This window comes from Taudactylus pleione, unplaced genomic scaffold, assembly GCF_031769625.1.
Source record: "Taudactylus pleione unplaced genomic scaffold, aTauple2 ptg000897l, whole genome shotgun sequence".
NCBI lineage: Eukaryota > Metazoa > Chordata > Amphibia > Anura > Myobatrachidae > Taudactylus > Taudactylus pleione.
This window is the reverse complement of record NW_028285298.1, coordinates 677,208-693,944: the sequence shown is the minus strand read 5'-3', so window position 1 is coordinate 693,944 and position 16,737 is coordinate 677,208. Positions and strand designations below refer to the sequence as shown.

The 16,737-nt window shown below is 45.3% G+C and overlaps 1 protein-coding gene across 2 annotated transcripts in view; it reads right to left on the bottom strand.

Annotated features, from left to right (window-relative positions):
• Window positions 1–525: 525 nt before the first annotated feature.
• TRAF2 (TNF receptor associated factor 2) overlaps window positions 526–16,737 on the bottom strand; it is a 69,216-nt gene continuing 53,004 nt past the window's right edge. For both annotated transcript variants that reach the window (XM_088459193.1, XM_088459194.1), the window contains exons 7-13: window positions 12,514–12,675; window positions 11,547–11,621; window positions 10,505–10,579; window positions 9,643–10,002; window positions 8,671–8,848; window positions 5,877–6,025; window positions 526–4,815 (exon numbers count right to left, since the gene is read on the bottom strand). In XM_088459193.1, the coding sequence (XP_088315319.1) occupies window positions 4,597–4,815; window positions 5,877–6,025; window positions 8,671–8,848; window positions 9,643–10,002; window positions 10,505–10,579; window positions 11,547–11,621; window positions 12,514–12,675 (1,218 nt within the window). In that variant the 3' untranslated portion in view covers window positions 526–4,596. The remainder of the gene's footprint in view (window positions 4,816–5,876; window positions 6,026–8,670; window positions 8,849–9,642; window positions 10,003–10,504; window positions 10,580–11,546; window positions 11,622–12,513; window positions 12,676–16,737) is intronic.

Below are 16,737 nucleotides of genomic sequence, written 5' to 3'. Positions count from 1 at the left end.
GTTACACAAACACCTTCTTACGCCACCTTCAGAAAATCTCTTTACCAATATCAAATTGAGTTCACACTAAATCATTCCATCTATTCTACATGTTCCAAGACCCCCCAATTCCTGGGGGACTCTGCTGTCCTCACGACGTAAGATTCTCCATGTTTTAATGACAGGATCCATAGACCTGGGACCATATTTAGTTTTAAGTCCACCAGACACTGTCTCAGTCATTCAGGACACAAACTGTGTGAAGGTAGACGATGAGAATAAGGCTCTGTATCTCTGGAAGCAGACCGAGGGCAAACCACTCCTCCATGTCTTCTGCCAGTCTCCCTCCGGCAGTGCCAAGTTCTCAGGTTTTCCTCTGATCTCTCCTCTCAAAAATGACACCCATAGATTGTTACGCTGCCAAAGTTAAGGAGATAGATTTTTCCGGCCTCAGACATCACTCCAGCATTGAAAAAAAAATAAAAAATACAACAGTTTCCACAGAACTATAGCTGTCGACAACAACCTGGCAACAGGCAGCCCCCCCCCCCTCCCCTCCATAAACTACTAAAACATTTGAATCACTTTTTTTATGGATATTTAGCAACAGTGCAGTAAACAATATTACAAAGTCTATATGGGATCTGGTCAGAAAGTCGACAGTAATCATTCATAACGCCAACACAACAATGTTGATAACAGAATGTCGACATGTCTCAAGTTGTCGACAGGTACCATGTCGACATTCTCAGAATGTCGTCATGTTCGCACGTTCGACGTCTGAATGGTCACCATGTGAAATTACAACATTCTGGGAATGCCGCCGGTTAGGGTTAGGCGCCGCAGGGAGGACTAGGTTTCGGGAAGTCGGTCAGAGTAGGGGGACGGCTAGGCATGTTGGGAAAAATTCTCACTGTAATGCCGTTGCCGAGACATCGCCATTGCAGCTGCTGGGACAAGGTAAGACACCGCTAGACCTCCAAGGACCGATTGTTGATGGTTCATATTGTCAACATAATGAATGTAAACACACTGAGCATGTTGACAGTTTGACCATGCAGACATTTGCATGTCAACATGATAACTGTCGACCAATCGTACCCACCCAGTCTATATATATTAACACGTCTATATATTGTTATATCACAGGTCTGTCATTTATAATTATAGTATCCATCACCAACACATGGCGGTGGCAGCCATTTTGTGGGAGGAACTACTGTATTAGTGACACTTGGTACCCTAGTTCCATGGGAACTATGTGTTCAGCCAACAAAATGGCTGCCTCCTGAGTGTAGGTGGCAGGCTACAAACACTGGCAGGTGTTTAAAAACGTAGATAAAACGATAAAGGCTGAGATCTGTCAGTAACTTAGGTCTAGTATTGGAATCCACTTCGTCTGAACAGCACATAAACACTCTCGTAGCTTAGGCGGTCCTAAATCCCGTCCGGTTAGGGAGGAGTCTCGACTCGCTTCAACCAGACAGAGCGTCAGTGCAGTGACTGCAGAGTAACCGTCAGACCTCAGCCGCAGCCCAACCAGATGCTGGTTCATCCACATTTCTAAGCAGCGGACGGTGCTCTTTGTAGTTCAATAAATGCTGCAATGAGGACACTAAACTTTACCCAACACATTTTAAAGGCTGACTCCCCTATTTACTAAATTACTATATAGCCATGTTTCTCAAACTCGGTCCTCATGGATCCCAATCAGTGCATGTTTTCAAGGTATCCTCAGGAATCATTATTACAACCTGTAGATATATGGTGTTAGTCAATTAACCTCTACTCCAGCTATATGATCTGGAAAACATGCATTGTTAGGGTTCCATGAGGACCAGGTCTGAGAAACACGGCTATATAGTATTCCAGCATACCTAACCATTTCTTTGCATTGCCTCTCTGCCTCACACACATATTACCTTTCCTATTCCAGTTCTAGGTACAAATCCTGTAACAATTTCTGCAATTTTTCAAGCTTTTATTTATTTTTGTGGACAAACCAGCGAAAAGCTCCGGCCCAACTCTACCCCCACTTCACTGGTGAGTCATCCACGACTTCACAGATTTCAAATTGCCGGCAATCTGCGCCGACAAATTGAGCCTCCTCCCCTTCCCGTACTTATTCATCTTAGTACAATACGAACGGCCAGCGCGATTAGAGACTAATGGCTGACAGTTCGGCTTTCATGACTATGATCAGAATGCAGTGGATGTGCCCATTTCCTGCTGGTTTTCTGTGGCCACCAAAGCATCTTAAACAGATATAATGTAAAGAGTACAGGATTCAGGAGTGTATGTCTGCTGGCGATGAGGTCATACTGAAAGAACATTTGTTAGGTCAGGAGGCACACTATGATAAATGTTAGTAAATAGCGGAGTTAGCCTTTACATTCAGCAACTGCGGCACTTAGAACAAAGGTTGTTTGTCTAGGATTAGCATAAAGCAGACCAAATCCTTTAGCAGATCCCTAAGCAACTTCACTGTGTTTTGGCGTTTTATACCTTTCTTACCTATTTACATGCCTTTCATTATTCTAGAGATCTAGGCTTATTTAGGATAACGCTCTGTGAAGATGGACACATGCTGACATATCGGAGCTTGATATCAAGTGCCAGAATCCTAAAATCGACCGTAATGCCCAATAATATGATTAGATCGTTATCAGGCGTGACCCCTATGGGAAGATGGCGCAGATTTCTGCCATTCATCCAATGTGGTCACTATGCACATGGTCAATTAAGGACTGGTTGCAGCTCCTGACTCCCTCGCATCAGGTTAAGCCTCTGTCCGGCCAGCTTTAAAAGAATGGTTCTAGAACAGGGGCTGCATATATAAAATCGATAACTTGTTCAAGATCGCAGATGTTATACAGCACTAAAAAGGTGCTACCTGCTGGTTACAAAGAAGGCATAAAAGTAAAACTGGAGATCTAAAAACAAAAACAGATGAAAACATTCCGTGACTTTCCATGACGTTCTTTTCATCTTTCCCACGCTTTCCGCGTTATCTGTGGCAGTCAATAATTCTGTGCTGCCGGCAGAAGCATCTTAGGCGAGCTGCGGTTTAGTGACCATCTGATAAACACAACCTCGTTGGAAGCTTCAATAATTTCCACCCGTCACAAATTATGGCCGCTCACCCAACAGCCCCGGCTTTTCTCAAACTTTCTTCCACGTTCTTGCGAGTTATCCTAGGTACGCTTAAATTGCCACAATTCGAGCGCAGGCAGATCACCCTGCTCGCCAAAATACGCTGCGTCATCGAGCAACAGTTTCCTTTTTGCAGTCTCGGCTTCCGGAATCTCAAGCTTGCCCTTTCAGTCAAAGAGGACTATCCAGCTGATGGATCTTTTGTTATCCTCTAACAGATCACATAGAACAGGACAATAGAAAGAGGTTAACTGCCCAAAATATATGGAACGTTAGCTAAATACAATTGGTTAAGAGTTTGTTCCTCACAAATCCCAAAAGTGATGGTTTCAGTAGAATGTAGTAGAGGTAAAAGCCAAGTACAGGGGGGGTCTTTGCCAAATGTACTGTTTCAGAGTGGTTGTCCTCTGCATTCACGGGACAGGTCAAACCGGTTTGCTCTATACTTCAGTGATTACTTATGGAAGGGTCAAGTTTTATGTACAGATAAATCTAGTATTAAGGAGATGTGGGGACGACTAAAACACAACAAGCTACTGGAAGTTGGCCGATATTCCCAGTGTAAAAGGGAATACAGTTTCTAACGCATAAACTCTTAACAAAAAGGAGCTTCTCCTCAAGATAAGTCAAGAAATGATTCTACGTCACACAAACATGAGCAGAACCGGCGTAGGAAACCAGCGAGCCTTGAAAAACTGTGACTTCTCTGGGGCGTCTTATCTACATGAAATGAAGTGTGCAGGACCACCTTCACGAAGAATCCCACGTCAATGTCTAATGAGCAAGGGCAGCAACCACCAGGCCTAGCCTTCGTTACTGCCCGGGGAATAGAGTGCTAGCCGTTTCTCCAGTAAAGACATACACCAGGACAAAGTGGCAGTTATTTGGGACCATAAGTGTCCGAAGACCTTTACGTTGGAAACATTAGGACACCTTGAGAAAGCCTAAAACTCATCACTGTAACTACTTGTATCTGCCTAGGTCAGCCCACCGCAAACTTGCCAGGCAACCCCAGCAACTCTGCTTTCTCCACGAAAGATCGATCTAATAAAAAGCAAGACTTTCTCTCACTAAAGATACAAAAAAATGGTCCTGGGCCCATTTGGCCCCTAAAATAAAATTAATTAAAAAAAGCACGGGTGCGAGCACCACAAGTTGTCCGAAGTCCCAAGAATGCAGAGGACACAACTACCCTAGTTGCACAATTTGTTTTTGTTTTGTTGTTTTAGGAGAAAAATACATCCTAGATAGATTCTGGTCATAGAACATCCAAAAATCTGTTGTGTAGTTGAAAACCACTTCCCTGGAAGTGTGAAATTCACCACCACCAGGATCTCCAAACTGTACAGACCCTTCACTGGCCAGAAGGTCCGCCTAGGTGCCTGGACGCTGGAGGCCATTCCGCAAGGCAGACTGCTGCTGCTGTTGCGGATGCAGGGTGGTTTCCGTGGGTTCCTCCAAAAGTCAGAGCCCCGTGAGGTCCACGATCACTTTGATGAAGATGGTATCTTCCCGGATATAAGAATTTTTGCCTTCCAGCTTGGAGAGAGGACAGAACAGGGGACACCCGCTCGCAATATTCATTTCGCTTACTGGCCTCTGGAAAGACGAGGATGTTATGTCAGGTCTGAAGGCATCTATGATGTGTTCTCGATTGTTCTGGTCGAGCAACATCAAGGTGACCTGCAAAAACAGAAATCTTAGGTAGGCAACCATGAACACAATCTATTTACCCCATTGGATAGAATCACTTCACAAAAAGTTTGCCTACCCCTGTAATACACTACAATGCCAAGCTTAGGACGCAGGACATAATAGTAACTATTTAAAGGAAAGAGGCAGCCTCTGTATATGGAGACAATCCTTTCTCAAACCCTTTCCACTGGCCATGTATCTACTGTAATAAGTTATTAGACAGCACTGACAGGAACGTCTGTATCGGGATGAATAGAACCATATAGGCCACAGACAGGAACTTGGACACCCGATCGCCAGAGTTTTGCCAGTTGTGGGGAAGGCGCGTTAATTTATCTGCAGAGTTTAAATGTCGGCAAAACAAAGCAGCGAATACACTGTGAATGTTTCTGGTCTTACATATTTTGTCGTCTACTGAACTCCAAAATAATACTCCCAGATATATTTCACAGTTTATTACTATACCCTGCGTTTCTTTAATGTAGGACAGCACAGACTGTGTAATGGTTAGCGTTACTCCCTCACAGCACTGAGGACTGATGTGAATGGCCTAATGGTGGGTACACACTGGGCGATTTAAGTGGACGACTGAACGATAACGATATAGTTATCGTTCAGTCGTCCACTTTATCGTCCATTTTTAACCCCAAAACGATGAACGATAACGACGACGCTCGTTCCCGCGGGTCGTTCGTCATCATCGTTCATCGGGTTAACATGCAGGTCAACCTGACGATATTTTCAGGTTGCTGCCTGTTGGGGAATGGGGGAGAGAGCCCGGCGCTGAACGATATCGTTAATGATATCGTTCAGCGGCTGTGCTCAATTTCATGAACGACTTGAGCACAGCCTGCCGGGGACACACTAGACGATATCGCTCAGGGAGCATATCGTCTAGTGTGTACGCACCAAAATATTCTCTGTAAGCACTGCGGAATATGTATGCGCTATATAAATAACTGGTAATAAATAAATAAATAGGACGAAACAAAGCCTTGGGTTTTTTTTGGCTTGAAAATAGAATGAATAACATGGGTGATAACACTAACTTTCTGGTTAAATGGCCACCGGAGTAACGCATCGTTCGGCCCCTTCATCACCACAAAGAAGAGGGAAAGGTGCGTCCCCCGCCCTGTGCCGTCTCCATTCAGGTAGATCCGCAGACACATCTTGTAGCCGTACTTGTTGGTGTAGAAAGCTGGGCACAAGAGGAGAAGAGGATATTATATTACAGACATGGCGAAACGCGTACAGCAGTTGGAGACAGCTGCTGCCTGTTATAGTTCAGCTCTACGACTTGTCGTATCCTCACAAATATATAAAGCAACTTGTGGCAACGGGTTAATGGCAGAGACGTTGAGGACGGTCATCACACCACACTCGTTTGACCTATTTGGTCTATATTTTTTGAGTGGATAATTTTGGTCATACTACTTTGATTTATATTATTTCTTGTGCAGTCTTCTTATTCCCCCTTTTTTTCCATCCTTTCCTTTTATATCACACCACAAACTACGGCTGTTTCAAGGGACTACAGGACAACCATCACTTGTCAGCTGCCAGAGCCACTGAGCTCATCTGTCAGTGTTGCTACCATCTCTGTCCAAGCTGTGGAGGCTGCAGTCAGGATGAGAACAAGGAGCCTTCACCTCCTCTACTTCCATGCGCTACCTGGATCAGTGGTTCTTCCCCACTCTCTCAATACCTAATCCAACTAATCCACATTTCTAATAACACTACTCCACCATTCATCTTTTCTAATCAACCTCACAACCCCGAATCATCATTAAATATCCTCTATCTCACCCTATTCCTTCTCCTGGCTGCTGAAGGCATCTCATCCACCCAATGCAATCTCTACCCAGAGACAAACAAGATGGTGGAGTAGGCATCCTACTTTAGTCAAGCTGCACCTTCCAAGTCACAACTAGCGTTCCCGCTAGGCTGTTTTAGAGGGGTGCCGCGCCCTGCCAGATTTCTAAAGGGCAGATTGCGTCCTGCCCCTCTTGGCGGCACCCTGCTAAACAACTTGCGTGTGCCATTCCCACCTGTAGGCCCGGCGGGTGGGGAAACTAGCAGTGCAGCGTTCACTGCCGGTGAATGGATTCACTGAGACAGGATCGCTTGGGGGCAGCCCGGTATGTCCGTAAGTGCCGGGCACGCCCCCAAGTGTGGTGAAAAGGGGGCACATCTTAAAGACACGCCACTTTTTCTCATGGCCATACCCTCTTTTTGGGCGCGTGCAGGAGTGCCCATTCCTAGGTCCAGCGCCCTGCCCAGAGCCGGGCCAAAGATGAACACTAACATCCCCAGAACCTACCTCTCCTTCAAGTCCATAACATTTTTTCTGTTCCACCTTTGTGTTATATCCCCCTGGTCAAGTTTCCCAAGTCCTTGACGACATTGCTGTCTGCTTACTTCCAATCCTTTGTCTTGTATACTCCAATATTAGGCGATTTAAACATACCCATTGACAAACCTACTGACTTTGCTTACTTCCTCCATTGTCTTTCCCTCGGAGCTTCATCTCTGACAATCTATGATGGCCACCTCTTCTCGTTTCTCTGACTTATTTTTCCAGCTCTCCATTCACAACCTCCTTACCTTCGGCCTCGCACCCAAATGCACAGGGACACAGCGAAACCTAACAACTCTTAACCCAACCCACTTTTTATCCTCACAGGGAGGAAATCGTTTTTTCCTTGTACCGGGCAATCCAAACGTCACGCATGGCCAGGCAGACCCACCGCTGCATGCGGAGAGAGACCCTGCGCTGCTGAGCGCCACTGGAGGAAATGTTTCACAGCACTGACATTCCACTTGATAAGCAAACCTACACCACTCGCCTAATAGCCACCCAGTCTCAACTGGCACATTCCCATCCTCCTCAATCCTCAACGTCTTCTGACCTACCGCTAACACCACTCTCCTTGCCTTTGCCTCAATGCTACTTCAGAGACTTATCTAACCACCATTTCCCTCCTCTCGCTCCATTCCCAAGTCTCCAACATTCTACGGAGACTGTCCTCACAAAAGTAATTCGTGCTCTACGTACAGTAAAGTCTAAGGGGCTTATTTATGAAGACTCAGGTTGTAAAAACCCGGCGCTTCTGAGACAGTGTTTATGGTGGATTTTTAAAAAAAGGGCTACTAAAAGCATTTCCCTTTTAAATATAGAGTATAAACATATTCAGAAGTGTTGGGTTGCTTCATAAATAAACCCGTAAGGGTCACTTCTCCTTGAGCCTCCTCCTGGCCCTCTGTGCTACCTCTTGCAAGGATGATCAGCCTCTACTGCACACTCTTCACTCATTTAGCCTGTGACAGACATTTTTCTTGGTTCACCAGACTGATATCTCTGTCACCCCTCCACATCAACCCGCAAATCCACGCGCGGGCTCCTCATATCCTCCATAACGCAATTCAAACTACTCACCCTCCCCTACAAAACCCTCAACACCACCATCACATTCATACGCATCAAGATACTTTCCCTGACACCTTCTGACATCTACGCTTGACCGGTGATAACCGCCTGCTACTCTCACACCGCAAAGCCCTGTGACACCTCACAAACAATAATAGGGGGGCACATACATTCCCACAGGTTAGTGCCATTTTGTAGCAACTGCCTTCTGTGGGGTAGTGGTCAACTAATAGTAATGTCTGTGTTCCCCGACCAAATGAACAGTATGGGCCGGACTTTAGGGTACCATGGACAGGTTTATTGTGCATATGCAAGTTAAAAATCTCCCTTTGCTACACACAATACATATTCAGCACATGAACCAAACTCCCCACCTTGCTGAATAGCCCATTAAGTTCCACCCAGGAGTAACTCACGCGCAGAGAACATCGCCGGGCAGCGGCCGATCATAGCATCCTGTCGTTTCTTGGCAAACTCTGGAATTTTCCACACAAAGATTCCATCAAAGGTGGAAAGTTCCGCTTCCTGTAGCCGTGTCTCCAAATCCGCCAGCTGCAGATCCTTCTGGCCCAGTGTGCGCTCCAGCTGACGCACCTAAAGACATGGAACATTGAAAGTCTTTTACTCAATGCGCGCACTCAGGTACAAAGTTCTTCCCTGCACTTGGCACTTCCGGAGCTCAAAAACACAACAGGAATGTGGACCTTGTTCCTGTCATCATCTTGTACAAGTTGGATTATTAATTTATGTTTCATATATAGGTGCATTTCCCACCACAACTTTTCCACATGAGAAACATGACACCATTACTCTGTGCTGCTGGGGACCCTGCTCCTCCCACTATATAACTCTCAGTCTTTGACTTCCTGCTGCCTGCATTCCCCTCCTCTCCTCACATCACTGCCCCTGTCACATGCAGCCCTGTCCTCACTAACACATCACTCATCTCCTGATATACTCTGTGCTGCTGGGGACCCTGCTCCTCCCACTATATAACGCTCAGTCTTTGACTTCCTGCTGCCTGCATTCCCCTCCTCACATCATGTCACTGCCCCTGTCACATGCAGCCCTGTCCTCACTAACACATCACTCATCTCCTGATATACTCTGTGCTGCTGTGGGACCCTACTCCTCCCACTATATAACTCTCAGTCTCTGACTTTCTTTTCTTTGCTGCCTCCATTCCCCTCCTCACATGTCACTAGCCTGTCCTCACGAACGAATCACATAGACAGGTCACTGCCTCCCTCACTCCTCTCAGTTTGCTCTGACCATTACAATGATCTGATTGGCTACAGGCTGTCTAATTCAATCTGAGGACATCCCTTCTGGGTCCACGTAAACCCAGGTCTGGCAACAGTTGCACCTGGACGCAGTTCTGAGCTCACCTTATTGTTTAAGGTGTCAATCTTCTCTTGGTCTGGCCTCCGATGCTTCATAGTCTCCTCAGCGGCAACGCTTGCTCGCTCCATCTCTCTGTTCAGAACACAGACTATGTTTTCCAGAATCGTGCTCTTCTTGTCCAGGGCCTCAAACTGCCTCATCGCCTCTGAGAACTTGGCATATTCGACGGCTATCGGCGAGGCCAGGCTGCTGTAAGAAGCCGAGCTGTCCTGCACGGACATCGCTCCAAGGCGGTGAGTGATTTCGCTGGCATCCTTTCTGTGCGGCTGAACGGACTCCCACACCAAAGCCAAATGATCAGCCAGAAACTTGTTTTCATGTTCTAAGAACTTATCATTCTCCACCTATGAATGCAAGAGATAAATTGGTTGGGGACTAAATCAGAAGCAATTATTTATGAGAATGCAGTCGATCAATTCGGTAGAAACGGAGAACGAGTTTAGGATTTAATACATCTCACTTTAAATCACTAATTGAAAGCTCTGCTTCCAAACCCAATTGTGTGAGGACTTCAACGTTAGAATTCCAACGTTAAATTGGGATTAAATGTAGAGGATGAGATGTATCAAGTCATCGATAGAGATAGAGTGGGGAAGTTACCTCAATCAGCTTCTAACTATCATTTTATAGACTCTGCTAGATAAATGACAGCTAGGAGCCGATTGGTTGCTTTGGGCAACTTCTTTCCTTTCTCTCCCTCTCCAAGGTTTGATACATCTCCCCTAAAAATAATAAAAAAAAAAACCTCTCAGCACAGAACTCATGCTAAGCAAGGTTACATGGAATTTGTTGTAACTACTTATAGTAGAGGATGGCCTCCAGACAGAGACAGACATCAGCACTCACCATCTCCATACAACCGGCAACCAGGTAGCGGCATGGCACTCTGCACCGTCCACATGACTTTACATGATCCAGGAACTAGGACAGACATGGTTAGTCAAGAGTTGCACAGCACGGGTGCAGTTCTATTACATCAATTTTAGGAGACAATTTAATGGTATTTAGATGGACCATAGACCAATTTGTTCTATTTTAAAAAAATATATATTTATATATATTTTTTTATTATTTATTTTTATTAATAAAAAAAATAAATTAATATATATATATGAATTAAAAAATGAATACATAAGAAAATGTAAAAATTAAATACTGTCTGGGGGCCAAAGTGACTGATAATTTTAATCTTGAACCAGAGATTGATGGAGAATGCTGGTTTATGTAACCAGCAGATGACCGGCTTCTGCACCTGTCACAGCCCCTGCAGTTCCTCTTTCCTGCTTGGGTTGTCGCTTTCTGCTCTGGTGCTTCTAGCACACACTGGTCTGTATCTCAGCAGTTTGGTGCATTAGCTGAGTGTGCTAGAAGCACCAGAGCAGGGAGCGACATCCCAGGCAAGAAAAAGGAACTGCGAGGGATTTGACAGTAGCAGGGTGCTAGAATGAACACTACGTGGTCATCACAAACTGGGCTCAGGTCTACAGAACACAGGAATTTTTGTTGTGACCGATGGATAAAAATCAGACCACAGTATGGCATGGTTGGTGTAGTGGTTAGCAGTACTGCCGCACAGCACTGAGGTATTGTGTTTGATGCCCACCAAGGCCCTATCTGTGTGTAGTTAAAGCCACCTACAAAAAGGAGCAAGTGGAAAAATCTAGATACACTTTGAAATAAGAGTTGTAATTTTGTTCAATCCTTACAGTGATGTATATGTACACACATCGGCAATCTAATGAACTACTGCTGCATTAAGTGCAGAGATCCTGAACCGCGCGGAAGTTAATCAGTATCAGTCCCCATTTTACTCCAAAAGCAGCAGATTGGTATTTGAGTAAATTCTAGATTTCCGGAGAGGAGATCAGATCTGGGGGGAGCAAATTACCTTTTCTCTGGGTATTTTCTTTTTTCCGCACCCGTCACACGTCATTGGGAACTTGGGGCAGATCTCATCATGGGCCTAAACCAGCAAGAGACGCAATGATGAGACAATTATAAGACGGGAGATAGGGAAAGAGTTAAAACCATAGTTATTCTTTTTTGTTTATAGCACTTGACCTCATTATGTTCTGCACTCGAAAATTGTGGAAGTTCTGGTTGTTCAACTTTCACATGCCGGTGTGGCGGACGGTTCCAATACGCTCTTCATTGCAGATACAGAATTAGGACCCTTAACTCTGCCCATTGTTGTTATCGTTGCGCCATTCCGAGGTGTAGTAGAAGGATACAGGTAGATGTTTGAGTAATTTTAGGAATTTTTTTATGTTGACAATCTTGTGTTGGTATTTACAGATATCTCGCATTACCCGTGCAGCAGGGGGGGGGAGAGATTACCCTGGTATGTATCCTCCCATAGGTGTCACCCAGCCAAGCTCACACAGTAATAGTGGAGAAAACTGGCAAAGGCCGTTATATACTTTGGAAACCACCAGCATCACCTACTAAACATCCCCCGGCTTTTTCTGGTAAACCTTGTTTTGTATACACAGCGTCTCAATAACACAGTGGGCGGGATGCACAAAGGAGCATTCAGTTCTGCCGTTATATAGGTGTGTACTGTAAATACCTGTCAGGCAGGTCCACCATGTCTGGAAATCTATATATGTGCATTATACTAAATAGACAGTGTAGACGAATACACACCATCTTGCAGGCACTGAAGACATCCCCGTTCCCCACGCTGTTACCCCACAGTAATCAGATATATATAGCGGACAATGGAAGAACCCACAGTACAGAAGGATATAAATAGGTGACTAACGTTACTGATTCAGAACAGTGTGTGCTAGATGTAAAAGGTTATTAAGGCCGAGCGGGTTCCCCGGGCCAGGTGACGGACAGCGAGCCAATACCTTGATGTCTGGGAAGTAGAAAGAGAGCTTGCAGTATCTGCAGTTCAGTTTCCGCTCTGGGCACTCCCGCTCGTTGTGCCAGTCTCGGTCGTGCACTCTGATTAGTGCTTTGCATGCCGGACAGGGCACAAGCATGAATGGGCATTTCCCCTCATGGCTGGTCTGTAACAAAAAAAAAAAAAAAAGAATTCCAGTTACAATGTAATTTTAGCACAGACTGAGCGCAGCTAATACGACTCTTGGGGCCTGATACGGCCACTCAGCTTGGGGGGTGGGGGTTATGCGATAGGTTCCGATTCCACGCAACCGGCGGGATTTCAGCAAAATTGTCGCCATATTTGAAGTGGCAATCCATTATAAGGCTGAACCAGCCTAAATTTAGCGGCACTCTCACTGAAATCGGCACAGATTACATAATACCCCCTTGGAGTTAAAACACTGTGATTAAAAACCACAAACTTTGCATCTTTTAAAACACTTTTTCAAAACTTAAAAATATATATTGTTTAATGCATAGATCCTGCAACAGTTATTATATACAGTATACATTTTTTTCCCGTATCCTATCTGTGTTTTATCCCAGAATACCTGCACCGGAATGCCAACAGCAATCGGAATACAGGCAGTAAGTATTAAGGCTAGGAGGAGGGTTGGGCTGCTGGGGGGGGGGGGATGTTTAAGGTTAGATTGCGGAAAAGGTGGGTTAGGGCACTTACCTACTTTTGTAAGTATTCTGACCACCAGCATCCTGTACCCAACACCATGTACAGGCTCATTTAAAAAAAATTATATATATAATTATGAATATATATATTTTATCAAGATTTTGTCTTGATAAAAGAGCATAGAGCTCTGAAACGTTGACCCTGATCTAAATAGTCTTGTGGCATTTTTTTTTTGGGTATCCCGGAGTTCCGTCCTATATTTCCAGTTTATATATATATATATATATATATATATATATATTTTTTTTTTTTCTCTTTGGCATTAAATAATAGTCCCTGCATAGTGTTACATTTTGTTATAATAGTTTCATATTTATACACTCAGGTGGTGCAACAATGTCTCGGAACGAGCCTACACCTGAGACTGGACATACCCTAAAGGACCTGAGAAGTACTTTGATGTGAGCAATGATGTGACACAGGAAATACGAGATGTAGATATACTGTAGCCCTTAAAGGGCATTTTTTGGTACTTATATCGTCATGCGATTGTATGGAGTAACTGCAAGCTTGTATTGCTACAATGGCACATTGTTCCTTACATACACAAGAGCCTACATAGGTTTCAGTTGGTCTGTGTGTGTGAAATAACAACCAGGCATTTCCCAGGCCCTCAACTCACAAATATGTAGACAATTCTGCATTCCTCACAGATACGTTGTCGCAACTGGGAGCAGCCGAAACTGGTGTAGAGAGAGCTGAACGCGGCGGCCGTACAGCCGATGTCTCCACCCTCTACTCAGTACAGACAGCGGGAACTCTTAATACCGGAGCAGAGGAGAACTGTAATAGGAAGTAGCATCATCTAAGGATGCTATAGTTATCCACAGGATTCCATGGTGGAAATCTCACCAAACCACTTTTTATTTCTCCACTTTCATAATTATCCTCCCCCCCCCCCATTGCATTGCAGTAATCTACGTGTGCATGTGATGGGCAGCACGACGGCACAGTGGCAAGCATTACTCCTTCGCAGCACTGGTGTTCTGGATTCAATATCAAAGACTGCACCATATGTGTGGAGTTTGTGTGGGTTTCCGTCTACAATCCAAAAGCGGGATGCGGTCATAATACAGTCAATCGGAGGTAGGGGTATGCAGTAGGGAGAGAGGTTAGGGTTAGGCACTAGGGAGGGAGGTTAGGGTTAGGCACTAGGGAGGGAGGTTAGGGTTAGGCACTAGGGAGGGAGGGTAGGGTTAGGCAGCGACGAGGGAGGGGTAGGGAGAGGGGGGGTGGCTAAGATCTTGACCGACAAGTGTTGGTATCCTAACCCAGTCGGGGAGCTGTCGCCAGATTCTGACCGCTGGCTTCCCGTACGCAACCCTCTGGCATACTGGCATGTTAATGGCTTCTGAAAAAAAAAATTACCCCTAGCGTATTTGTGTGTTCATGCGATAGGGGATATAGATAGTAAGCTCCACTGGAGCAGGGACAGATGTGCATGGTTAAAATATTTGTAAAATGCTGCGGAATAGGTGTACGTAATATAAATGTATATAATGTTATATTGCAGGCAATATACTCCTCTTTATATAGTCTTCGCTGGAAAACAAATCTGGATTGTATGGCATACAGGATTTATGCGTGCCAAGTCACCCTGGCTGCCTTCACAAGTCCGACCTCTGTACATGATCATAACATTCCGCCAAAGATCGAAACAATCATCGGCGGCTCCTACCCTTTTAGATGAGGGGGGCCGCCGCCGAAAACTACTCACCTGGCCAGGTCCTGGCACCTGCGCGTATCACCAGTTTCTAAAAGGGCTGAATCATTTGCAGCCCCAAGGAGCCGGGTAGGGCTGGCGGAAATGCAGGGAAGCGGCTTCCTACTGGAAGCCGCTCTCTGCGAATAGCAGCCCGGACTGGAAGTCCCAGGGGGTGGAGACACCTCCCCCTGGGGTGCCTGTTGTACATGTGACTGGCAGGTAGCGCTTCCAATGGGAAGCCACCTCCAGTCACAGTGTAGCCAGTACAGTCACGGACTGGACAGACTACACTGAGGTGGCAGATTTTACTGGGGGGAGCCTGCAGCCTCGAAGCCCCTAGGCAAAATCCGCCACTGGAAACAATAAAATTATTTCCTCAATATACTCCCATGTATAGAACTCCTTCTCTTGGCCATGGGCATAAAGATTCATCATATAAATCTTAATTTTCGGATGTATAGTTATTAAGCCGTAGGTTTGGTTTCTCTGCGATTTACAAAGGTCAAAACAGAGAAACCGCACTTCAGAATACAATTTCCATCATCGTTCTTCCATTAAAAGTATAGGACCCCCAGATTTACTAAGGGTCAGAGTTTAGAACCTGTCGCAAACCCGCAGACAGACCTGCTCACCTCTGGCAGGCGTGTCTGTAGAAAGCAAAGCATAGATCCCTAGGATGAGGGTCATTTCCCCCTAAATGGATAATCAGCCCTAGGCCTTGAAGTCTACAATAGTATTCGAAAAATCAAGTCATATATTTAATATTGCCCTTTGATAGCTCTGTCATGCACAATTTTAAGGGCTGCCGGGGCAGGGCACTTGGGAAACAACAAGTACCAGCATGCTCTGGTAAACGAAAAAAAAAAAAGTATGCACATACCAAATATGGTAATAATTGTAAATAGTAGTTTAAAAAAAAAAAAAAAAAAACTTCTTCCCCAGACCACTTTTTCACAATTTTCTTACTTACTAACCCCTTGGGAAAGTCCGCTTCATCCCAGGCAGGAGTCCTGGTACTTGGCATTAAAAAAAAAAAAAAAAACCCTCATAGACGTGGCTCAATGTATACTTCCAATGTATGTCCGTTAAGTCCTTACCTGGCTCTGTCATAGGAAAAGATGGGTGCACTCTGATTGGCCAGATAGACAATGGCATATTTACAATGGGCCAGGGTGTGTGGTGCACACGGGCCCTTAGGTCCACATAGATCTACCCTCAGTGCGCAACACATAGCGCGGGAGCTCAGTGTGACTCGGTAGCGCCGAGCATCTTTTCATGCAACTTTTTACCTTCAAATGCATCTCATTCGCACAGCAAATAGGACGTACAAGCAGCTTCTGCCGATTAAAATGATATGCGCCATGCCTATATCGTGTGCGCAACTGCGGTGGATCTGCATGCAAAATGCTACGTTACAGTGTCTGCGGCTGTAACACCGTAACGTAGCGTTTCACACGCAGATAAAACCAGCAGTCGCACACACAATACAGGCATGCCGCATATCATTTTAATCGGCAGAAGCTGCTTGTGCATCCAGTCACATCGCCGTGCGAATAAGACGCATCTGAAGGTAAAACGTTGCACGATTAAAAACCTTTGCGCTATCGAGTCGCGCCATGGCAGGACTAGAAGGGCTGTTTAATGTGCACAGAGATTAGATGTAGGAGGACACATCTGTACCTGGTGCCAGCAAGTGGGTCCCCCTCCTACGCTGCACCATCTTCCCAGTGACATCTTTGAAAAGATGGCAGCAGAGCCTTTTATTATTCTCCTTTATTTATATGGCGCCACAAG